This window comes from Microcaecilia unicolor, chromosome 1, assembly GCF_901765095.1.
Source record: "Microcaecilia unicolor chromosome 1, aMicUni1.1, whole genome shotgun sequence".
Lineage (NCBI taxonomy): Eukaryota > Metazoa > Chordata > Amphibia > Gymnophiona > Siphonopidae > Microcaecilia > Microcaecilia unicolor.
The window spans coordinates 536862779-536888317 of NC_044031.1; the positions used below are offsets into that span (position 1 = coordinate 536862779).

The 25539-nt window shown below is 41.1% G+C and overlaps 1 protein-coding gene across 1 annotated transcript in view; it reads left to right on the forward strand.

Moving 5' to 3' along the window:
* Nucleotides 1–25539, forward strand: part of SLC26A7 (solute carrier family 26 member 7) — a 251360-nt gene that overhangs the window by 94100 nt on the left and 131721 nt on the right. Inside the window, exon 5 of the mRNA XM_030216448.1 lies at nt 3692–3844. Within this exon, the coding sequence (XP_030072308.1) occupies nt 3692–3844 (153 nt within the window). The remainder of the gene's footprint in view (nt 1–3691; nt 3845–25539) is intronic.

Sequence of the window (25539 nt, forward strand, 5' to 3'; positions counted from 1 at the left end):
ATTTGAAATCTTTAACCTTGACATGAATTTAAGGTAATTTATAAACTTATATTCTGTTTTCTCCATCAAGACAGTGCAAAGTGGATTACAGACAATTCTGTTTGTATCTGATTTTATTGTTTTTATTAATGGAAATAGTACACAGTCCTCTAAATTATTCACTTTGCCACCAAAACCTCTGAGTACATGACCTGCAGATCTCATTTGAGTACATTTATTTAATGTCACTCTCAGTGATCAGCATTTATAGATAGATTTTAAAAGAGGGACATGGCACCAAAAAAGAAGAACAGTAACCCTTGCAGTCATGCAAATGAGTCAAACACAATGAGGGTGACAAAGGAAAGTGCAGCATATGATGTCCAAATAAATGTCTTTATTATAACATCCAAGACTCTGACTTCTAATGGGTGTATGATGATTCTTAGTCTTAATGGAATACACGTGATGTCTGAAACCTTGTTACTTGCTGCAAAACAAAGAACAAAGTGTGTAAATGTTCGGACTCTCCAGAGTACAAACTAGCTAAGAATCATCATACATCCATTAGAAGACTCCTGAAGAAGGCCTTTTTAGGCCGAAACACGACTCGTGTCCAAGTCTTGTATGTTATAATAAAGACATTTATTTGGACATCGTCTGCTGCACCCTCGCTGTGTCTGACTCAGGTTTTCAAAGAGCCACTGAGTGGTCAAGATAGCACTAGCTTGGTTGTGGATGAAAATTTTCTTAAAATTAGCTGGCTATATTAGTGCAGCACCAGCACTATTTTGAATCCAAATTTGGGGCAGTTGGTACAGGAGTCACATGCCCCTGCCACTGTATTTAGATCTTTCTTGATACCTTAGGGGATGCTTTTGGATAATAGCTTGTGAGTCACATGGTGGAATATCTTTTGAACTGGAGCTTCGAGGTAATTATATTGAATGATTGCAAGGTAGGGAAACAGTGCAACAAGATAGTGGTTGGAACTGGAGGGATGCTAGGTTGTCTAAGGAGGGGTTTTCTGTCTCTAATGTTCTCCCTTTTTCTTTTCTATTTCAGTTCCAGCTCTTTCTTTGTCAGTGGATACTTTAGTATTTATTTTTTCTTCCTTCCTTTTCAGTCCCCATATGTATATTCCTTTTTTTACTTTTTCCTATTCTTCTTATCTATCACCTTTCCTCCACTTCTTCTTACCTTTCTTCCACTTCTTTCTTCTTCATTAATCACTCTGGATTCCTTCCTCCCCCACTCTAGGGTCCTGTCCTTCTCCATTTCATGCCATTGTTGGTCCTGTTAGTTTCATACTTTTCTCTTCCTCCTCTCTCAGTCTGTTCTCACCTTTGCTCTCTCATTTCCCTCAGCTTGTTCTCTCCTCTCTTCCCATTCTTCCTCTCCTCCTCATTCCCCTGTGCCCAGCACACACTTTTCTCCCATTTCCTCTCTCTTCTCTTATTGTTGCTGTCCTTCCTCTTGCTTATCCCTCTGTTTCCATTCTTACTGTTCCCTCTTACTCACTTCAAATCTGTCCATCTCTGTGACACACACATTTTCTTGTCATGCCACCCTCCACAATCTCTTGCTCTTTCTCTCTTTGCGCCCCCCTGCTCACACTATTACTCTCCCCCAAATTTCGATTTCTGCCTCAGGCACAGTCTCTTGCTGCTCCTCCAAATTCTTAGAAGTGTAATCTCTTGCTTTGTTCTGTTTATGCTCTTACCCTCACTCAGTTCTCTTGCTTTTTCTTCTCACTTTCTCTCTCCATATGCATATTCTTGCAATCTCCTCTCTGCCCCCAGCTTCCCCATACCCTAGCAAAGAGAGGGCTGATGTGCCAGTTGATGGTGAAGGACAGAGTCACAGAAGAATTTGTTGGCTCTAGGATGTAGCTGAGAGAGAGAGAGAGAGAGAGAGAGAGAGAGAGAGAGAGAGAGAGAGAGAGAGAGAGAGAGAGAGAGATTTACCTGCTGTCTGGGGTGACTGGAAGCAACAGAGTGATGCAAGGCAATATGGATGGGTTTTCAGCCCTGTCCTGGAGCACCCACAGGCTGTTTTTTTTTTTTTTTTTTTGGGGGGGGGGGGGGGATATTTGCTATGAATATGAATGAGCTAGATTTGCATGTGCTGCCTCCTTTCGTGCAAATCTCTCTCATATATACTGATTGGGGGGGGGGGGGGGGTGAATATTCTAAAATGTTTAACTGGGTAGGAGAGGCTCCTGTCCAGTTGAACCCCTCTGAACTGGCCCACCACCAATATTCAGTGACACTTAACTGGGTTGTGCCACTTACTATCTCCTCTAACTGTCTATTCCCTAACTGACTCAGTTAGGAGCTGTCCAGGGACGGAGCTTGGGTAATGCCAGCATTTAACTGGTTAGTGGCAAAATGTAGTATGCTAACCAGCTATGCAAGCACAGAAAGTTAGGTCAGAAAAACGCTGTCCTATCTTTATGTGCTGAATTAACCATGAGCAGGTCTGAATGTTGGTCAGTGTCCGGTTAACTTCCAATTCAGCACACATACCCAGCTATTTAATGCTCAGGAACTGTGCATGCATGAATCAGTATTGAATATTTATTTTAACGTATTTTTAATTTATTTATTTTTATTTATACATTCTTGTATCCCACTGTTGTATACTGCCTAGACCTATACAGTTTACAGCTTTCTTTTTCATGTACTGGTACTGTCCCTAATGGGCTTACAATCTAGTATTACATAGTTCCTGGGGCAATAGAGGGCTAAGTGACTTGCCCAGTGTCACACAGAGTTGCAGAGGAAATTGAACCTGGTTATTCAGGATCTCAACCCACTGCTGACCATTAGGCAGTAGCAGGAATCAAACCCAGGTCCCCAGGTCCACAACCCACTGCGCTACTAGGCCATTCCTCCACTGAGGTTAGTTCAGCTTGTGGCTGGGAGCGGCTTACAAGCCACTTACCACTGTGGGCTGAATATTACCCCCATTGTGGTTATTTTGAAAAGCACATTTACTAGGAGTTACATAAGGACAGAGCTGAAAACCCCTTCTTCAGGAGCCTACTTATTGGCAGGAGATGCTGAAAGTTCCCGTAGTAATGGTGTGCTGCTGAAAAGGAGAAAATGTAATTGCCATCTTCTTGATTGAGTGAATTGAAGTAAAGTGGAAATTGCTCAGCACTAGAAAAAGACTTTATGTAACCGAAGTTAGAGGAGAGGTTTTCAGGAATGAGGTCATTCAGACACTTGAAAAAAAATGGTAATAAAGAAATGGGAGATGTTTTCTGGCCAATAACCATTGGATGGATGGCTAATAGCATGTAAACACCTTTTTTATTCTGTAAAACTCTTTGCGATAAACTAACTGTTTTGGGAGCAGTTGACCTCTGTTGCACTTCATTTGTTGAAGAGTCCCAGAAGAAGCAATTATCCAGATCTTTCTAATAATGCCTCAGAATACTAGCTTTCTCCCTTATGGAGAAGAACCTTTTAGTAAAAAGTCCAGGCTTCAGAGAAATAATGGCACAGACATCACATATTCTGGCTGACTGTCTAGTACTCTGAAAATTTGACTCTTGATGAATGGTTTGGCTTTCAAAATTACCACTTGCCATACATAGTTAAACAAGTAAAGAGCTGAAGTTCAGTTCAGGTTGCCTCTCAGTTTTAAGGAATCTGCTTGCCAGCATCATTTTTACCTCTAATATTTTGTTCTTGTTTAATTATAGATTTATGCCTACGCATTCAATAATATCAGTTCAGTTCGACTGGAAGTCTTGCTTTTCTCCCTGCTAAGCATTGTGGTCCTTGTTGTCCTCAAACAGCTGAACGAACAATTCAAAGAAAAAATTAAAGTTGTTATTCCAGTTGAACTGGTTTTGGTAAGTATAAAATCTAAAAACCGATTATCTTTCTTACAGTGCCATTCATTGTTTGAGTAAATTGTCAGTGCACGTGAGCCTGAGTTACCTTAGGGAAAAGGTTGAAAAGGGTGAAGGTAGACTGATCCTGAGTTTGAGCTTGCATTCCCGAGAATGCTGGGAATTGTACTCACATTGCCTTTTATTTTTCTTGAGGATTGTTTGTTTATACCAGTGCCTCATGACTCATAAAGACAGACCTCATTACTGTCTCTTGGAAAGCTCAGAAGTATGCCTCAGCATTAACCAATGCCAGGAAATTCAAAATTATAGGGAAGTGACCTTGTTGAAAGTCACTGCTCTGCTGCCCCTGTCAGTTGTGGCCTCAGTGTAGCATTACAAGCTAAGTGCAGGCCACACATTTGGGGCACCAAGTTGACAAATAGCTGAACAAACCCACTGCCTAAAGAGGGGGGGGGGGGGGATAAAACAAAGTACAGATATAAGATTTGGGCACCTTGGGATACAAATCTCCCACACAGGCTATATGAATTTTATATGGAGAAAGAGTGGAGGAGTAGCCTAATGGTTACTGCAGCTGAGAACCAGGGGCAAGTCACTAAGGGGTCCTTTTACTAAGGTGCACTGTAAAATTGCCTGTGCTAGTGTAGGCATGTGTTTTGGGGGGGGGGGGGAATAAAACAAAGTACAGATATAAGATTTGGGCACCTTGGGATACAAATCTCCCACACAGGCTATATGAATTTTATATGGAGAAAGAGTGGAGGAGTAGCCTAATGGTTACTGCAGCTGAGAACCAGGGGCAAGTCACTAAGGGGTCCTTTTACTAAGGTGCACTGTAAAATTGCCTGTGCTAGTGTAGGCATGTGTTTTGGGCATGCGCAGATCCCTGTTTTAGCACGGCTGTAAAAAAGGCCTTTTAAAAATGTTTGCGAAAATGGATGTGCGGCAAAATAAAAATTGGCGCTCGTCCATTTTGAGTCTGAGACCTTACCGCCACCCGTTGCCTTAGTGGTAAGGTCTCACGCAGTAACCGTGCGGTAATCATATACACGCATAGAATGATGATTATCGTCCAGTTTCTGCCATGCGCCAGAAAATAAAAATTATTTTCCGGTGCACATAGTGGACATGCATAAAAATCAAAATTACCGCCTGGGCCTCACGGTAGCTGGGCAGTAACTCCGAATTGACGCTGCACGTTAGGCACCTACACGGCTTAGTAAAAGGGCCCCATAACCCTCCATTGCCCTGAGTACAAAATAAATACCTGTATATAATATGTAAACCGCTTGGATTGTAACCCTTTCCCTTTATGGATATATGTTTGCATTACGTATATTTATTGCTCCCTGCTTTGAGAATTTTTTTTGTGAAACTATAAGCAGATTATGGAATGGCACAAAAAAACAAATCTAAAAGTAAGCTGGAGTTTCCTTCTTTTAAATACATCTTCAATAATTCCAAGGATACAAAGTAATGAGTGACAGGAAAATTCAGAATTCTTAAGTTTCAAGCTTTGGTTTTATTTTCCAGTACTTCTAATGTTTCATGAATAAATAAACTGTCTTTCACTGCTGCAGTTTTGAAATTTGAGATTCAGTAGTTGCTAGACACTGTCCTCTGCTTTAAATTTCTTTTCCTGCTCTGCCATTCACTTGCAAAAGCTGAGACCTAGTGCCCTATAAACTAATTTTCAGCCTTATTACAGAGGCTAATACTTCTTTTAAGGTGACATCCATCTTTATTTATTTATTGAGATTTGATATACCACCACTCGTAACAATACATCAAAGCGGTTTACAATCATTGAAAGCGAAGTGAAAGAAAAACAAAACAAAATAACGGAATGGAGAAAATTTAATCAGAGAAAGTAGATAAGAGTAACTGTTATTTGAGAAGATGTTTAAAACCTGATTTTAAAAAATCTAAAATTTAAAATCTGATTATCTAAAGGCAATACTTGGGGCATTCTGGGGCACAATTTTAGCTTAGACAGTGTTGAGTACAGTTAAACTCAACTGGTAAGTCAGGCTGCACGAGTGACTAACTTTACCTGGGTCTATTCAGTAGCTAGTTGTTCTGATCTGATTGCTCAATCGGCTCGCTGAATATCAGATGAAAAGCTGCTTGGTTTTTACCGGAGGAACAGTATATTCTTACAGGACTTTCCTACATTTCTTTCAATGTAATACAGATATTATTAATGCTATTAGTACACTGTCACTGGCACACCTGTGTCCCATATCCCCACAAATCAGACAGCTGCCGCAAATAGATTTCTTTCTATTGATGAACATTTTTTCAGAGAATGTAGATAAGAATAACTGGTTCTTGAGAAGATGTTTAGCACCATATGTGTGAAGGTTCTGACTTAATTGCCAGTGGGAGGATGTTCCAGAGTTTAGGTGCTGCGTAACTGAAGGCTGTTTCACGGGTGACGTATAGACGAATCTGAGTTGGAGAAAGTAAATTAAGTAAAGAGTTTTGAGATGAGCGAAATGTATGTGATGGTGTGTATGGTATAAGGAGGGTGGATAAGTAAGCAGGTGCACTAGCGGCATGACCCCTGTTTACCAATGTTAAAAGCTTATACTGTATATGTGCTGATACAGGAAGCCAATATTCATTTTTAAGTAATGGTGTGACATGATCAAGTTTATATGCTCCATGTAATAATTTAATAGCTGTGGATTGAATCAACTGAAGATGATTCAATGAAGGGTAAGCCGGAGTACAAGGAACGTGTGTAATGACTACAGAAAGAATAAGAGAACGTATACAGGATAGTGATAAGTAGAGAATTACATGGGGACAAACTTTGTCCCCATCCCCGCCCTGTCCCCGTAAACTCTGTCCCCATCCCTGCGAGCACTGTCCCCGGCCCCGCAAGCTCTGTCTGATCCCATCTATACAAGCCTTGAACAGTTATGATTTTATATTTAAATCATTGTATTAAAGTATAAAAAGAAACAATATTCTGTACAACTGTAATTTTATAAATCACAAACAATACAGAACAAAGATCGAGAAAACCCCTGTCTCCTCTCCCCCTTTACAAATATCCAATATCTATTGGGAAAACTGAACAAGTCAAATTACTATAGAATGCTACATAGAAAATTAATGCTAATAGAATACCTCGGTCACACATACAGAACACAAATATCTAATACATAATTGCTGGCTAAAAATGATAAACATATATTAAACCAAAGCCCCAAGAAGCCACACCGAAGAAATAGAAAGAGATACATTTCCTCCTATACCGTGGAAAATATAAAGAAAACACATGACAAGGATGGTATTAGGTGAGTGCAACTACGACAACTGCCCCCTGGCTGGAGAGAGCCCTAAGCCTGCTGGAAGCTGAAGAAGGCATCATATGATAGTGGGTTTTGGGGTCCCCTTCCAAATTTCTGCCCTGGGCCCCAGCCATGTCTAACACCAGCTCTGGCAGGGTATACATTTCCAATCTGACATATTCTAATCACAAAATAGATAAATCAGTTTTTCTTACCTTTTGTTGTTTGGTCATTTTATTTTCAAATGATAGTAACACGTGGAGGGGCATAATCGAACGAAAACGTCTATCTCCATGGGCGTTTATCTCCGAGAACGGGTCCGTGAAGGGGCGGACCGAACCGTATTTTCGCAAAAAATAGACGTCCATGTTTTATTCGACAATTTGTGAGCTGGGCGTTTTTGTTTTTCAGCGATAATGGAAAATGAAAGCGCCCAGCTCAAAAACAAATAAATCCAAGGCATTTGTTCGTGGGAGGGGCCAGGATTCGTAGTGCACTGGTCCCCCTCACATGCCAGGACACCAACCGGGCACCCTAGGGGGCACTTTTACAAAAAGGTAAAAGAGCTCCCAGGTGCATAGCACCCTTCCCTTGTGTGTTGAGCCCCCCAAATCCCCCTCAAAACCCACTGCCCACAAGTCTACACCATTACTATAGCCCTAAGGGGTGAAGGGGGGCACCTACATGTGGGTACAGTGGGTTTGGGGGGTTGGACGACTAAGCATTAAGCAGCACAATTGTAACAGGTAGGGGGGGATGGGCCTGGGTCCACCTGCCTGAAGTCCGCTGCACCCCCTAAACTCTGCTCCAGGGACCTGCATACTGCTGCCAGGGAGGTGGGTATGACATTTGAGGGTGAAAATAAAAAGTTGTTAAACATCACTTTTTTGTGGTGGGAGGGGGTTAGTGACCACTGGGGGAGTCAGGGGAGGTCATCCCCGATTCCCTCTGGGGGTAATCTGGTCATTTAGGGCACTTTTTGGGGCCTTATTCGTGAACAAACAGGGTCCAGGAAAAGTGCCCTAAATTCTAGCTACAAACACATACTTTTTTTCCATTATCAGCGAAAGGCACCCATCTCTGTTCGGGTGATAACCATGCCCCAGTCCCGCCTTCACCATGCCTCCGACACGCCCCCGTCAACTTTGTACGCTTCCGCGATGGAGTGCAGTTGAAAACGTCCAAGTTCGGCTTTCGATTATACCGTGTTATTCGTTTTTGTGAGATAAACGTCCATCTCCCGATTTAGGTCGGAACTTGGGCGTTTTTCTCGTTCGATTATAAGGCGGATAGTAACATAGTAAATGATGGCAGATAAAGACCTGTACGGTCCATCCAGTCTGCCCAACAAGATAAACTCATTTTACATGGTATGTGATACTTTATATGTATACCCGAGTTGGATTTGCCCTTGCCTTTCTCAGGGCACAGACCATAGAAGTCTGCCCAGTACTGATCTTGTACTAAGTTCTGAAGCTAACATCGAAGCCCCTTAAAATTTACATTCCAGCCCATCCCTATCTATTCAGTCACAATCAGTCTGCCCCCCTTCAACCTCATTTCATGTCCTCTAGTTCTACCGCCTTCCCATCTCCGGAAAATGTTTGTTTGCAGATTAATACCTTTCAAATATTTGAACGTCCGTATCATATCACCCCTGTTTCTCCTTTCCTCCAGGGTATACATGTTCAGGTCAGCAAGTCTCTCCTCATATGTGTTGTAATGCAAATCCCATACCATTTTTGTAGCTTTTCTTTGCACCGCTTCAATTCTTTTTACATCCTTAGCAAGATATGCCCTCCAAAACTGAACACAGCATTCCAGGTGGGGCATCACCAACGACTTATACAGGGGCATCAACACCTCCTTTCTTCTGCTGGTCACACTTCTCTGTATACAGCCTAGCAACCTTCTGGCTATGGCCACCGCCTTGTCACACTGCCATTGCCTTCAGATCCTCAGATACCCCAAGATCCCTCTCCCTATCTGTACATATCAGACTCTCACCACCTAACACATACTTCTCCTGTGGATTTCTACTCCCTAAGTGCATCACTTTGCACTTCTTTGCATTGAATTTTAATTGCCAAACATTAGACCATTCTTCTAGCTTCTGCAGATCCTTTTTCATGTTTTCCACTCCCTCTGGGATGTCCACTCTGTTACAAATCTTGGTATCATCCACAAAAAGGCAAACTTTACCTTCTAACCCTTCGGCAATGTTACTCACAAATATATTGAACAGAATCGGCCCCAGCACCGAACCCTGAGGCACTCCACTAATCAACTTTCCCTCATCCGAGTGAATTCCATTAACCACCACCTTCTGGCATCTGTCCGTCAACCAGTTTCTAATCCAGTTCACCACGTTGGGTTCTATCTTCAGTCTGTCACATTTATTCAAGAGCCTCCTGTGGGGAACCGTGTCAAAAACTTTGCTGAAATCTAAATACAGTAGATTACATCTATAGCATATCCTTGATTCAATTCTCTAGTCACCCAGTCAAAGAATGTTCACTTACCCTTAATTGTTCTGTCTGTTTTCCTGTCTTATCTAGATTGTAAACTCTTTGAGCAGGGACTGTCTCTTTTTGTGTATGGTGTACAGCGCTGCATATGTCTTGTAGCGCTATAGAAATGTTAAATAGTAGTAGTAGTAGTATTGCCCCATCCTCCCATATACCTAAATCCTTGATGACACCAGGCTTTGAGCGAGCTACTGAATTTTTCAGTACTTCGGAATCTTTTCTCTCCCTTTTCAAAGGTAGGTAGTACTTCAGAGAAAGCTATTATTTGTACCAATGGTTTTAACCCCTCCCCCAGCTCCTGAAAAGCTCTCTGCACAGCAAGTGGGGTATTACTGGACAAGTCATTTGTTCCCAGGTGGATAACAACATCAGTGTTTGACTCCTTAGTTTCTTCTCTGATTATAGAGATTATTTGCTTGGTACTCCTGGTAGCTGAGGAGCCTGGAAGGCATTTCACTTTGCATGGCCCCTTGAACTGTGTTTCAAAGTTAATGCCTCTGATAATGGAATCCTGTAGTAGCAACCGTTTCCTGGTATGAGTTTCAATATTAGTGCTTTGGGGGTGTCTTTTCTCTTTGGTCTCCTTCATATCTTTTTGTTCCACCTTCATTGCTTTTTGTTCTAGTGAAAAACAGTATCTGCTCCAGAAAAGACTGTGAAGTTACAAAGCAAGCAATTATCCAAATTGCTGTCTTCTGTGCTTGAAAATTGGTTGTGTCTTCTTTGAGACCTGAGAGGTTATGTAGTCTAAGGCACCTTCAGTAGTTGGTCCTTCCTTTGGAATTTACTACCTTGCAATTAGAGTGCAGAGTGTGAATTGTTTCAGTTTAGGAAATGGCTAAAGACTCACTTGTTTCCTGAGGCTTTTTCTTAGCTGGTTGGTCTTGGCTATAATATAACTGTTGTGTATAATATTCTAAATATGTTCTGGTATTGATTACTAATTATATTCTACTACCAGCCACATAGGATGGTTTAAATTAGTTTTTCAGGATATAAATAAGTTCTAGATGACTTCTCTTCAAAATTCAAAAGAAATGGAAGTTTTATCCTCCTTCCATATAGCAAAAGATAATTATGCAGAAATGTCATTTCATATGAACAAAAAATTGTTTTAGAAACGCTTGTGTATTCAGTGGAGATTTTCCATTTGGGGTTCAAAAAATTGCAAGGTTCCATGAGGATAGATCTGTAATAAAACTTCTTAATTAGTACACATTTATCCAACCACTAATACGTGCGTCCAAAAATAAAATTTATTTCTCAGATGCGCGTATCAGTCGTGTGCTAAAAATGAAATTACCACAAGAGCCACATGGTAGCCGGGCTTAGTAAAAGGGCCCCTCAGACTATAAACAATAATTATATAGTTCAGCAGAACTAGAATTATTCTAGGTCTGCTGAAAACTGTTATATAGAGCTATAACTATGTTATGTGCAACACCATAATTTATTGTAGCATGATTCTTTTAAGGCTGCTCATAAATGGGAGAAAATTTGGAAGCCTTTGATTAACTTGTGAGAACCTGGTGTTGCCAGTTAATCTTTTGGGGGACCCAGTAATGCTGTAAGACTTCTTTTGCTAGTAGAGAGGCCCATGATTCCAGTGATTTTATTTTCTGATGGGGAGATTGGGAGAGAAAGGAATGGGGTCTGTTTTGTTTAAAGGAGGGAGAAAAGTGTTTTAAAGTCTAATACATTGGATGATATTGTGCCTCTTTTTTTGTTCCAATATTTTTTATTAAGTTTTATAAGAAGATAACAACATGGCTAAATAAAGACAGTTAGCAATTATAACAGGATAACAATGACAAAGCATCAGTACACATGTTCAAGTTAAGATTAGACAATGATTATTACTATAACATATCATAGTAGTCACAGGAGTAATACATAAGTTTCAGCTCCGGGAAAGGTTATTATGTAGTTGATCTAGTAAAGGAATCCATATTTTTTTGTGTTTAATAAGTGAGTTATATTTTTCAGCCACTGCATATTCATATTTAGCTAATATATATAGAGAATTCCACCATGTTAGATAAGTTGCTTTGGGTAGGTCTTTCCAACAAAAGAGAAGGGTTCTTAAGGCTTGGTATAATAATATGTCCAATAGTTGTACTTGATAACTATCTAGTGGTGATTGTATTGTTAGAGATCCTAAAATGACTATATTGTATGAAAATGAATCCTGAATATTCAAAGTAGATGATGACAGTGACCCATACAGAATTCCAATATTCTTGAATGATTGGACAAGAGTAAATAATGTGTTTAAGATGTCCATCATCCATTTCACATGTCCAGCATTTATTCATATTATTTTTTGTTTGTGTTGTGTGTAATTTGGCAAGCTTAGCTGGAGTCCATAGAGGTCTATGTGCCAAATAGAACATGGATTGGGAAAAGGATGCTAATTTGGTGGTATGAGTAGTTTTGAACCAAAATTTTCCCACTCTTTTTCATTTAGTTGGACGTTTAGATCATGTTCCCATGATTGCATGGTGTTAGTTGGTGAGCTAAATTTAGCTTATTGAAGTATTTTGTACCATTTAGAAGCAACTTTTTTGGAAGACGTAAAAGATTGACAAAGTTGCCAGCAGCTGGGATACTCAGAAGATAATTTACTTATATCAACTGTGCTAGTTACACAATGTTTGAGTTGAATCCATTTAAAATATTGAGAGTTTGTAAGCCCATATTTGGTACATAGTTGATATTGTGCCTCTTTGTTGTTCACTGAAATATTTATGTCTTCGCTTTTGCCGTTTTGTTCTTATATTTGAAGTCTCAGCATTGAAATTGTTTGTGTCTATTTGATGCCTCAATAAAGATCTTCCACAAACTGGAAAAAAAAAAGATTGTACGAATTCCTCTGTTTACTTTAAGCAAAGCTGGCAGATTATGCAGATAGGAAACCCAGGTCAACTTGTAACATTTAGTATTTATTTATTATGATTTATTAACCACTTTTATGAAGAGATTCACCCAAGGTGGTGTACATTAGGTTCTTTGGCATAAAACTTACAATTTTGTTAAAAACATAACATTAGTGGAATGATCAAACACGAGCAAAATTACAATAAATGAGGTAAATCTAGAGATGGCAAATTGCATCCTAGATATAGGAATAATATAACAGAGTATCAGAAATATATGCAATTAAACAGTGTAGAACAACCATATAATAAAAATATGATAAATTACAGCAGAATACAAATGATACAGCATAATAGGCAAGGAAGTCATGCTTATATAACATAGATATGATATTCACAATGTCAGCAGAATACAAATGGAACACCTCAGTGGGCACATATTAGAACATTCAAATAACATAGATATATTAAACATCATAACTGCACGAATACAAATGACACACCTGAATAGGCACACATAAAGCAATCAAATAAGATATATATTAATGCTCATACTGTTAGTAAATTATTATAAAGCATCTCAATAGGCAGCTGAGGAGGCAAGTGCAGTTGACATATATAGAGAGAAAAGCCAGGTAGGGCAATCATTGGAATAAATAGAGGAATGGCTCAGTTGTAAGCATATATACAATTGAATAAGGTATGAAGAATTGGTCTTAGTTACAGGATGTGCATACAGAGTGAGTAGATAGTCAGTCACCACATGTATTTAAGGCTTAGGAAAGAAGCCAGGCTTTCACCTGCTTCCTGAAGTAGAGATCATCTTGAGTTTGGCAGAGCCCCTCTGGAAGAGAATAAAGTGTGGACGGTACTCCTGAGAAGGCTTGCTAGAAGGTCTCCCATCATGCAATTTCTTTTGACAAGGGTACAGCCCATTTTGTTTGAGGACCTTGAAAATCAAAGCTAGGTAGGTACTGTGTATTTAACTGTTTCAGGCAGATATCAGAAAGTCTATTAAACATGTGACAATTAAAATATGTCATACTAGGTCAGATCAAAGCAGTGGCATAGCCATATTTGACATTTTTTTTGGGGGGCAGACTTAACATGAGGGGGCACTAGGCATATAGGTGTGAGTAGTGCTTGGTATACTCCTAAATAATGCCTTAGCATGCACTTGATGATCGATTTCTAAGTAAACAGTCTATCCTGTATCTATCATAAATCCCATACATACTTATGGAAACTTTGGGCTCCTTTTACAAACCATGGTAATGATTCCCAGTGCAGCAAATGTGATGAAGCCCATTCAGTTTCTATGAGTGTTCATCGCATTTGCTGTGTGGGAATCACTACTGTGGCTTTGTAAAAGGAGCCCTTTGGAAACACTGACATTTTAAAGTAAAATTTGCATTATCCCATAACTTAACCTTTGCCATTAAAGTAGACTTGAGTCTGGTCAACATCTCAATACACATCGCAGTATTCATGTAAAATAATTACCACAATGGTACATATCTTCAATTTTGCTTTATAATAAACACCTTAATAAGCTATGTTAATAAAACAGGTGAATACTTTTGAAGTAGCAGTTTAAATATGTAGCTTAAGAAGTCTAATGTAAAAAAATACCAACTTCTAACACTGCACACTGAACTGTCAAGCTGTTGAACATATATTTTGCATCCACAGAAAAGGCAAGCATTATAAATATTACACCGGGCACTAAAACACCAATTCACTACCTAGTGAAAAACCGCCAAAACAAAACAGGACTGCAACAAGATATCTACACAGACCGTACATGATAGCAGAATACCACACCTTGGTCACACACATAAAACACAGACTGTCAACAAATAAGAAACAAGGGACCACAAATCAGTAATAAAGATATGAAGGCAAAAATATTAACCAGAAACCTCAAGGTTAGATTCTGCACATGTCACTAACAGAGAAATAGAAACTTAAATGCAAAATATCAGAGATGCACGTTTCCAAAAGCTAACATTTCCAATGAATAAATTCAAAATAAAATCCTTTTTTTTAACCTTTGTTGTCTGAACATTTTATTTTTCTATTGGCTTTGGTCCCAGTATCTCTTGTCTGCTTTTCTCTATTTTATTTTCTTGTCTTTGCAGGATCTCCTGTCCATTTGAAATTTTTTCTCTATTCTCTGTCCCTATCCATCTTGTTTGCATATCCCCTCTGTGTCACTGTCCCTATCCTTTTATCCATATTCAACATCTCCCCTCTGCGTTCTTACCTTGACCTCTCCCCGGTGGTCCCAATCCTCCCGCTGTGATCAGGGGATGGGACGACTTCCCTATGAAGAAAGACTAAGGAGGCTAGGGCTTTTCAGCTTGGAGAAGAGACGGCTGAGGGGAGACATGACAGAGGTATATAAAATAATGAGTGGAGTGGAACAGGTAGATGTGAAGCGTCTGTTCACGCTTTCCAAAAATACTAGGACTAGGGGGCATGCGATGAAACTACAGTGTAGTAAATTTAAAACAAATCGGAGAAAAGTTTTCTTCACCCAACGCGTAATTAAACTCTGGAATTCGTTGCTGGAGAACGTGGTGAAGGAGGTTAGCTTGGCAGAGTTTAAAAAGGGGTTAGACGGTTTCCTAAAGGACAAGTCCATAAACCGCTACTAAATGGACTTGGGAAAAATCCACAATTCCGGGAATAACATCTATAGAATGTTTGTATGTTTGGGAAGCTTGCCAGGTGCCCTTGGCCTGGATTGGCTGCTGTCGTGGACAGGATGCTGGGCTCGATGGACCCTTGGTCTTTTCCCAGTGTGGCATTACTTATGTAGCATTGCTCCTGTATCACTATCCCTCACCCCATTATGATCAGCATTGCTCATGTATCACTATCCCTCACCCCCTGATCAGCATTGGCCCTGTATGTCCCTATCCCCTCTCAGCCCAGCATTGTCACTTTGTGTCCCTGTCCCTATGCTTCCTCAGTACCCAGCATCTCTTTTCTGTCTCCCTGATGCTCCTCTTTCTCTTCTCTTCCTCCTGCATCCCCTACCATGGGGCCAATATGTTTCATCTCAATTCCCATCACCCCTTCATGGTCTAGTGTCTCGCCTCCTTTCCCCAAATTCAGTCTCTTTCTCTTTCCCTCCCACCAGCTAGTTCACATCTAACAATCCTCTATCTCCCCAGGGTCCAGCACCTCTTCCCCTCTGTTCATAATTCCCCTCCCTAAGGTCCAGCAGAGCAGTACCTACACCTCTCTCCCTCCATTCTGTAGATCCTGCATATCTCCCCTTCGCTTCCCTCCTCCACGTCATTCCAGCACCCCTTCCCCTCTGCCCATCATCCCCCTCCCAAAAGGTCCAGCAGAGCAGTACCTGCACCTCTCTTCCTCCATCCTGTAGATCCTGCATCTCTCCCCTTCATGTGATTCTAGTACCTCTTCCTATCTGTCCATCACTCCCCCCCCAAAGGTCCAGCAGAGCAGTACCTGCATCTCCCTTCCCTCCCCCCTCCTGAGTGCAGTTCCACTATCTCTCCCTTTCCCTCCTCCCCATAGTCCGATGGCCCCTTGCATTTGCCTTAATTGCTGCCGGTAGCAGTACTGCAGAGATTACAGCAGTCAAAATGACTACCGTGAACTCTTGCAGCAGTCTTTTGAGATTTCACTCCTCTCCTTAGCATACACTAATGAAATCAATCACGGCCTCCAAATCATGAACTCATGGGCGGATGCATTTCAACTAAAACTTAACGCAGAAAAAACACAATGTCTCATTCTCTCATCACAACACAACACAAGCAAACCCGCCACTATAAACACTCCAAACTATACCCTCCCTGTTTCAGATAGCCTGAAAATACTTGGAGTCACAATTGATCAAAATCTAACACTAGAAAGCCATGCGAAAAATGCAACAAAGAAAATGTTCCAATCAATGTGGAAACTCAAAAGAGTAAAACCGTTCTTCCCAAGGGAAATATTTCACAGCCTGGTACAATCAATGGTGCTAAGTCACCTAGATTACTGTAATGCAATCTATGCCAGATGTCAAGAACAAATCATCAAGAAGCTCCAAACATCCAAAAATACAGCAGCCAGACTCATATTTGGAAAAATGAAATACGAAAGTGCCAAACCCCTAAGAGAAAAACTACACTGGCTCTCACTTAAAGAACGTATTATGTTCAAAATCTGCACTCTGATTAATAAAATCATTTACGGAGAGGCCCGGGCTACATGTCAGACCTCAGACTTACCACCCAGGAAAGATCAGCACGCACATTCCTAAACCTCCATTACTCCAGCTGCAAAGGACTAAAATACAAATTAACACATGCACGCAGCTATGGAATGCATTACCACTCGCCGTGAAAAAAATATCTGACTTAACTAACTTTCGGAGATCACTGAAGACCAGCTTGTTCAACAAGGCATACCATAATGATCCATCCTAACTACCATACTATGGAATTCAAGCATAGCTCCCTTACCTTGGGTGCTGAGCCCCCCAAATCCCCCCAAACCCCACTCCCCACAACTGTACACCACTACCATAGCCCTAAGGGGTGAAGGGGGCACCTACATGTGGGTACAGTGGGTTTCGGGTGGGTTTTGGAGGGCTCACATTTACCAGCACAAGTGTAACAGGTAGGGGGGATGGGCCCGGGTCCGCCTGCCTGAAGTGGACTGCACCCACTAAAACTGCTCCAGAGACCTGCATACTGCTGTCATGGAGCTGGGTATGACATTTGAGACTGGCATAGAAGCTGTCAAAATTTGTTTTTTAAGTTTGTTTTTTTAGGGTGGGAGGGTGTTGGTGACCACTGGGGGAATAAGGGGAGGTAATCCCTGATACCTTCCGGTGGTCATCTGGTCAGTTCGGGCACCTTTTCACGGCTTGGTCGCAAGAAAAAAATGGACCAAATAAAGTCGGCCTAGTGCTCATCAGGGACGCCCTTCTTTTTTCTATTATCGGCCAAGGATGCCCATCTCTTAATCACTCTCCAGTCCTGCCTTCGCTACGGTGCTGACACGCCGTGAACTTTGGTTGTCCCCGCGACAGGAAGCAGTTGAGGACGCCCAAAATTGGCTTTCGATTATGCCGATTTGGGCGATCCTGAGAGAAGGACACCCATCTCACGATGTGTGTCGGAAGATGGGCGCCCTTCTCTTTTGAAAATAAGCCTGATAGGTGCACTTAGGTTGCAGAAATCCAAAGAAGATGTAGAAGATTGGAGGAGAGAGACTGATAAGCACAGCTCAGGAGATGGACCTTGAGGTGATTGTGTCCGAGGATCTCAAGACGATGAAACACTATGACAAGGTGGTGGTTGTAGCCAGAAGTGTGGTAGGCTGCATAGAGAGAGGTGTAACCAGCAGAAGAAAGGAAGTGTTGATCCTCCTGTACAAGTCATTGGTGAGGCCCCACTTGGATAATTGTGTTTGGATGTGCAGACTGTATTTTGCTAAGGACTTAAAAGATTTGCAGTGGTTCAGAGAAAAGTGACTAAAATGATATAGGATTTGTGCCAAAGTACCTATAAGAAGACTTGAGTTCCTGAATATGTATATCCTAGAGGGTATAGGGGTGATATCATAAAGATGTTTACATACTTGAAAACCTGAACTAGAGGACACAAATTGAGGTTACAGGGGTGGGGGTGGGGGGAGTCAACTTACAAATAATGTTAAAAAGAACTTTTTCAGAGAGAAGGTGGTAGATGCCTGGAATGCCCTCCTGCAGGAGGTGGTGGAGATGAAAATGGTAGTGGAATTCAGGAATGTGTGCGATAAACACAAAGAAGGATTCCTAAATGGAAAGAGAATGAAGCTGTGCTTAAGTGCCACTTAGCTATGCTTGGTGGCAAATCTAGTAGTTAGGAAGTTAAGGCTAGTATTGGGCAGATTTGTACAATCTGTGTCCCAGTTATGGATAGATAGATCTGGTTGGGCTGGAGCAGGCTTCAATGGCAACTCTAGTAGTTGAAAACTAAGCCAGTGCCAGGTCAGACTTCTATGGTCTGTGCCCTGAAAATGGCAAGGACAGATCAAGACTAAGTATGCATATAGGACTAAATTCATTAAGTGGTGCCTAAAAAATTAGCACCAAAAATAGTACTTAGCGCTGTTCTACAAACAGCGCTCAAAGTTAGGCACCGTTTATAGAATAGCATTTAGCACCAGGAACCGTGTCTACTTTTTTTTTTATTTATTTATTTATTTATAAATTTTGCATTTAACACACAAGCATTACCTTGCTTAAGTAACATGAGAGCAAAGTAAATTTAAAGGCATTTCTGTAGAAAGAAAAAAAAAATACATTTTAAATTCTCTTCTTAGACCACTAAAAGAAGGGGAAGGATCTAGAAAGTTATGAAGAACACATTATACGCAAAAGTTCAAAAGAAATAAGGCCTGGACGTTTAAGCCACGGTATTTATACATTACTCTCAAAACCTTCACCTGAGGTTCCCTGGGCAATTTTCTTTAAATTAACAAAACTCTTAAGCTGTTCCGGATCAAAAAAGGTATACTTATTTCCCTTATATTTTAACAAACACTTACAGGGATAGGATAATAAAAAGGTAGCACCTAGTAGCTTAGTCTCTTCTCTCAATGCTAGGAATTTTCTACGCTTATCTTGAGTTGTTCTTGTTACATCTGGATATATCCAAACACGAGCACCCAAAAATTCTTTTAAGGCATTTCTAAAATACAACTTAAAGATAGAGTTAACATCTCTTTCAAAAATAAAGGATACCAACAAAGTAGAACGCGTTTGAACTTCCGTCAAACTCTGTTCCAAGAATAAAGTCAAATCTTGTAATCCCTTTGATTGTACAGCTTGTATCTCTGATTTCCTCTTTTGCTCCTCTGTTTGCGGTAATGGGAGATAATACAACTTATTAATCGGAGGAATCATTTCAGGGGAGAAGTTGAGAATCTCAGTCAGATATTTTTTAAAGAGTTCAAGAGCACTTAATTCCTGGATCTTTGGAAAGTTTATAATTCTCAAATTAAGTCGTCTATTATAATTTTCCAGTTGGTCTAATTTATTATGTAATATAACTTTGTCCTTAATCAAACTCTCTGTTACATTTTTTAAAGTATTAATGTCTTGTTGAAAATCTTTTCTCTGTGAGTTTACCTCTTGACGCACTTTCTCAATTGCTTCATTGAGAGAGTCCACTTTAACCACCAGGGAAGTAGTTTCTGAAGCAGTTTTGAGAGTAGTTCTATTTAGATGTTGCAACATTGCCCAGATACTACTCAGGGTCACCTCTGCGGGAGTCGAAAGCTCCTGTTGAACTTCCACTGCAGCCATTCCAGGAGAAGCGCCGTCCAAAGAGTAATGCTCGACGCCACTTTCAGACGTCGTTAAGAACTCCGCCTCTATCCTGGACTCTGCAGGGCACGGAGGGGGGTTGAGATCGGGCGAGGACAGAGTGGTTTCATGCCCCAGGGGAATCGCCGCTTCATCGGACGTTCCCACAGCAGGGTTCCTCGACTCCTTATTCCGCGGCGTGCTTGTGGTAAAGCACTCGAGAGTCGTCTGAACTAACCGGGCAGGCTCAACTGTGGACGGCAGACGTTTGACCACCCCCTTTCGCTTGGTATGTGGCATTTTGAGTATAAAATAATAAGGAAATATTTAAGAATAGAATATATCAAGCTAAAGGCATTCCAGAGAGCCTCGAGGAGCTCCAACAAGCCACGTCCGCCATCTAACCGTGTCTACTTTTAGGTGTGGAAATCAGAAGAGGAAAGCAAAAGTTCTGCAGAAAGAGCAGTACAGTCCACAAAAGCAGAATGCACATTTTCTATCCGTCATTGAGAAAGGAGGATACGCTCTCTTTATCCTGCTGTAGGCAGCTGAGTTGTTTTCATTGTTAAATCTACCAACTATTAGGTGTTTGTGCCCTTTGGGACCCTAATAGTTGATAATCCCTGATGCAGCCTCTAGAGAGGCAAAACGTGGCCATGTTGGGTTGTGTTTTAAAGTGGCAAGAATAAAAGTCTTTTTAACCAGGGGCGTAGCCAGACTTCGGCGGGAGGGGGGTCCAGAGCCCAAGGTGAGGGGGGCACATTTTAGCCCCCCCCCCAGCGCCGCCGACCCCTCCACCATTGCCGACTGCCGCCGCCACCACCACCAACTTTGACCCCCCCTGCCAATGACCCTCTTGTCCCCCCTCCCGCCGACAACCCTCCCCCTCCGCCGCCGTCACCTACCTTTGCTGGCGGGGGACCCCAAACCCTGCTAGCCGAGGTCCTCTTCTTCAGGACGTCAGACTCAGAAACAGAACGAAGCCTTGCACCAGAAGAAGAGGACTTCGGCTGGCGGGGGTTGCGGACCCCGCCAGCAAAGGTAGCAGAAGGCGATGGCGGGTTGGCGGCGGGAGGGGGGGTCGAGAGGCTCATTGGCAGGGGGGTCCAGGGCGAAATCTATGGGGGCCCAGGCCCCCGTGGCCCCACATAGCTAAGCCACTGTTTTTAACTATTAGAAGATGTTCATTCTGCTTTCGTGGACTGTATTTTTAGGTGTGACCAGTTAAAGCAAAGAAACCATGGTGTAGATCCCCGCACCTAAATTAGGCGTGGATCCCCTTTATTTTATAACAGTGAGCATAAATAGTGGGAATGCTCCTGATCCGCCCATGATCCTCCCCATGGCTGCACACCCTTTTTGGATCTGCTCGTAAATTTATATGCGTAAATTTTATTTAATGCCAATTAGCAACGATGATTGTTAGCATTCAGTTACCTGGTATAGAAGAAAGTGGGATGTTTGACCACGGCAATACAAGACCTGGAGAGATGGATCTTTAAAATACTTGTTTATTGAGTCTCTTTTTTTCATCAATAAACAAGTATTTTTAAGATCCATCTCTCCAGGTCTTGTACCTGTGCTCTCCCGTGGGGCGTTCAAGTTCTCCGCTTTACTGCGGATTTGTTTGCGCATTCAGTTATCAGCACTTATTGGCTCATTATTTAGTTAAATTGCATGCAGAAACTGGGTGTGTGCCCAACATTTTCACTCATAATTTATGGCAACTTTTATAGAATTAGGGGGATATTGGGCAGACTGGATGGGCCATGCAGGTATATATCTGCCGTCATCTACTATGTATGTTCCTATGTAGTATGTGCATATGCCACATCTATTTTTATAAAGGCAACATATGCATCTATGTGCCTTTATAAAATTACTCAGGGAACATAGGCATATATATTTGCACCAACTCTAAAGCAGGTGTAATTGTGCACATGTGATGCCATAGGAATAGGCACAAATACTCATTGTGACCCTGGGCAAGTCACTTAACCCTCAATTGCTTCAGGTACAAAAACGAAGATTGTGAGCCCTCTAGGGACAGAGACAGTACCTGCTTATAATTGGATCGTAAACCAATTTGAACCTGAACTGTGTTTGGGATAATGCGGGATACAAGTGTCATAATAAATAATTAAATAAATATTGTATAAAAGATATGTATATCTGCCAGGCCTGACCTGCTCCACCTAGTCTCTACCTCAGGAATGCTTCAAGATATATACTGGATTAAAATAGATATTTTCTACATGCAGAGCATATTATAAAATTCTGTGAGGGAAATGTATAGAAAGTAGTCCCACTCCCCTTTAATGTCAGTGTCATTGATTTATGATAAACAGAGCCACTGATATGAAAATTGAAGATTTATGTGAATGAAAACAAATGCCCAGTGTTATTTTTATGATTCAATGATTCAATGAGAGCTCCAGGGTTTTAGTGAATGCATTTTAGTGGTTTTGGAGTTAGCAGTTAGGCATTAATGGTAGAGAATTTCCAGGAACCTAAAAACAGACCAAGCATGACAGCTTTCAGCATGTTTGTTCTGTGTTTTTTTTTCTTTCACCTGCTCATTAACTTCCTTGCGGGTCACCTCCTCTATGGCATCTCTCAAAGGTATTCTTGGAAATTCATACAGTGACTTCAGAGGAATATGACAACTTTTTCTATGCTGGTGCTACACATGATTATTATACATGTTATTGTAAAAATTGTTTTTGTAATAAGAACATAACAGCCATACTGAGTCAGACCAATGGTCAATTCTGCTTCCAACAGTGGCCAATTCAGGCCTCAAGTACCTGGCAGAAACCCAATTAGTAGTAACATTCCATGCTACCAATCCAGGAACTTGTGCAAACCTTTTTTAAACCCAGATACGCTAACCACTGTTACTACATCCTCCAGCAGCAAGTCCCAAAGCGTAACTATTCTTTGGGTAAAACAAATATTTCCATGTAATTTAACTGAGTGTCCCCTGGTCTTTCTTTTTGAAAGACAGTGAAAAATCAATTCAGTTCTATCCGTTCTACACCACTCAGGATTTTATAGACCTCAATCATATCCCCCCTCAGCCATCTCCTTTCCAAATTGAAGAGCGCTAACTAACCTTTTTATTATTTTGGATGTTCTTCTTGAACCTTTTCTAATTCTGCTATATCTTTTTTTTGAGACACGGTGACCAGAATTGAATGCAATACTCAAGGAGAGGTTGCACCATGGAGCGATACAGAGGCACTATAATATTCTTGGTCTAATTTTGCATCCCTTTCCTAATAATTCTTAGCATCCTCTTTACTTTTTTTGGCTGCCACTGCACACTGGGCAGAAGATTTCAGTGTATTGTCAATAGTGAGACAGATTTTTTTCTTGAATGTTGACTTCTAAGGTTGACCCCGGTATCAGGTAACTATGATTTGGATTATTCTTCTCAATGTGCATCACTTTGCATTTGTCCACATTAAATTTCATCTGCCATTTGGATGCCCAGTCTTCCAGTTTCCTAAGGTCTTCCTGCAATTTTTCAAAATCCTGCTCTGGAGGATATTGTATCAATCAGAATTGCAAAACGGCAGAACATTCGTTGGCTGAATTCTAAGCTGCCTTGTTCTATTCACACTACATCCCCAAGTGGTACAAGTATGTTCTAGTCTAACGGGCAAATGCATTCTCCCCTAACATTTATGCTTTAAAAAAAAAATTAAATCACTTGCATTCAAACTTTGTAAATCCTTTGTAGATGTTGAAACTAGGGTTTTAAGCAGGTTTTAATATTTTTGCAAGTAAAAAAAATCTGTATTTCCTAGTTTTTAAGTATCCATATTGTTGACGATAAAATAGTATTACTTTGGGTCTCATTTTTGAAACAGAAAAACATCCAAAAAATGCACAAAGCAGATAGACTTTTTTTTTTGCCAAAATGTCCAAATCTCTATTTTTGAAACCCATTTTAAAGACATTTTTCTAAGCAGTTCATTTGTAGTACATCCAAATCACAAGGGTGCATGTTGGGGCGGCATTTGGGCATTCCCAAAACTTGGATGCTTTTCTGCCATAATGGAAGAAAGCAAAAATGTCCACAGCTAAAAGATGTTTTGGTCTAGACCTGTTTCAATCATGACTAAATCACAAAAACATACCCTAAATGACCAAATGACCACAGGAAGGATTAAGGCAAAACGTCCAAAATTGGATTTAGACGTCATATCAAAGATGCCCCTCCACATGTAGCAAATTGCATATTATGAAGTCTTTTGATTTTCAAGATATCCCTATTGAATATGCATGAAATGCATTTCCATGCACTGGCTCTATCATGTGGAAATACATCTGATGCATATTCATTGTGGATATCCTGAAAACCTGACCAATTGTGGCATTGAAAGCTAGAGTTACCTACCCGTTGTCTAATGTGATATGCTGGGCAGCATGTCACTGGTTATAAAGCAGTTTACAACCAGAGCAGGAGTTCTTAACCCATTTCTTGGGTCACAGAGAATCAGGTTTTCAGGATATCCACAAGAATATGTATACTCTACCACTATCTGGGTTATCTACTACTGAAATAATTGCATTTACAATTGTCATATATATCACATATATGCCAACTATACATAAAACCAAGCATTCATAATTCTAATTATGACAATATCCACTCACCTACATCAACTCACACATATTCATACTCCCGATTCTCACCATGAGGGGCATAATCGAACGGGGCGGCCAGGTTTTCCTGAGGCCGTCCTCGCAGGACATCGCTGCGAAGGGGCGGAGAAACCCATACTATCGAAACAAGATGGGCGGCCACTAAAATTGCTCCAGGGACCTGCATACTGCTGTCATGGAGCTAGGTATGATATTTGAGGCTAGCATAGAGGCTGGAAAAAATATTAAAACAAATGTTTTAGGGTGGGGGGGGGGGGGTTAGTGACCATTGGGGGAGTAGGGGGAGGTCATCCCCGATTCCCTCCAGTGGTCATCTGGTCATTTAGGGCACATTTTTGTGGCTTGGTCGTAAAAAAAAAAAGGACCAAGTAAAGACGGCCAAGTGTTCGTCAGGGATGCCTTTCTTTTTTCCATTATCGGCCGAGGACACCTAGGTGTTAAGAACACCCCAGTCCCACCTTCACTATGTTTCCGACATGCCCCCGTGAACTTTGGTCGTCCCCTCGACGGAGAGCAGTTGAGGATGCCCAAAATTGGCTTTCGATTATGCCAATTTGGGTGACCCTGGGAGAAGGACGCCCATCTCCCGATTTGGGTTGAAAGATGAGCACCCTTCTCTTTTGAAAATAAGCCTGCATGCCACTCCTTACTCCATAATACATCCATCATTCCTAAAACACCATGAATACTCCATAATACAGTTTGTCCCCTCCACCTCTGGATTACCCTCCCCCCACTCAATTCCAAGTCCACTGTGCTTGTAGAACTCCTCTAGTTGCTGAAAGCCAGACACTTAGGTGAACTTCTGAAATACTGACACAGTCCCGAAGGCTGTACCGTCCATGTTTCAATAGTTGTGTCACTCAATCCAAATCCACAACTTGACTTCAATGTTTGAGTAGTTCCAATGCTTGCCACAAAATCAGCTACCAATCTTGAGTTCTTGAAATACCCAGAAGGTGGACACACTTGTAAAGCTACTTCATATATT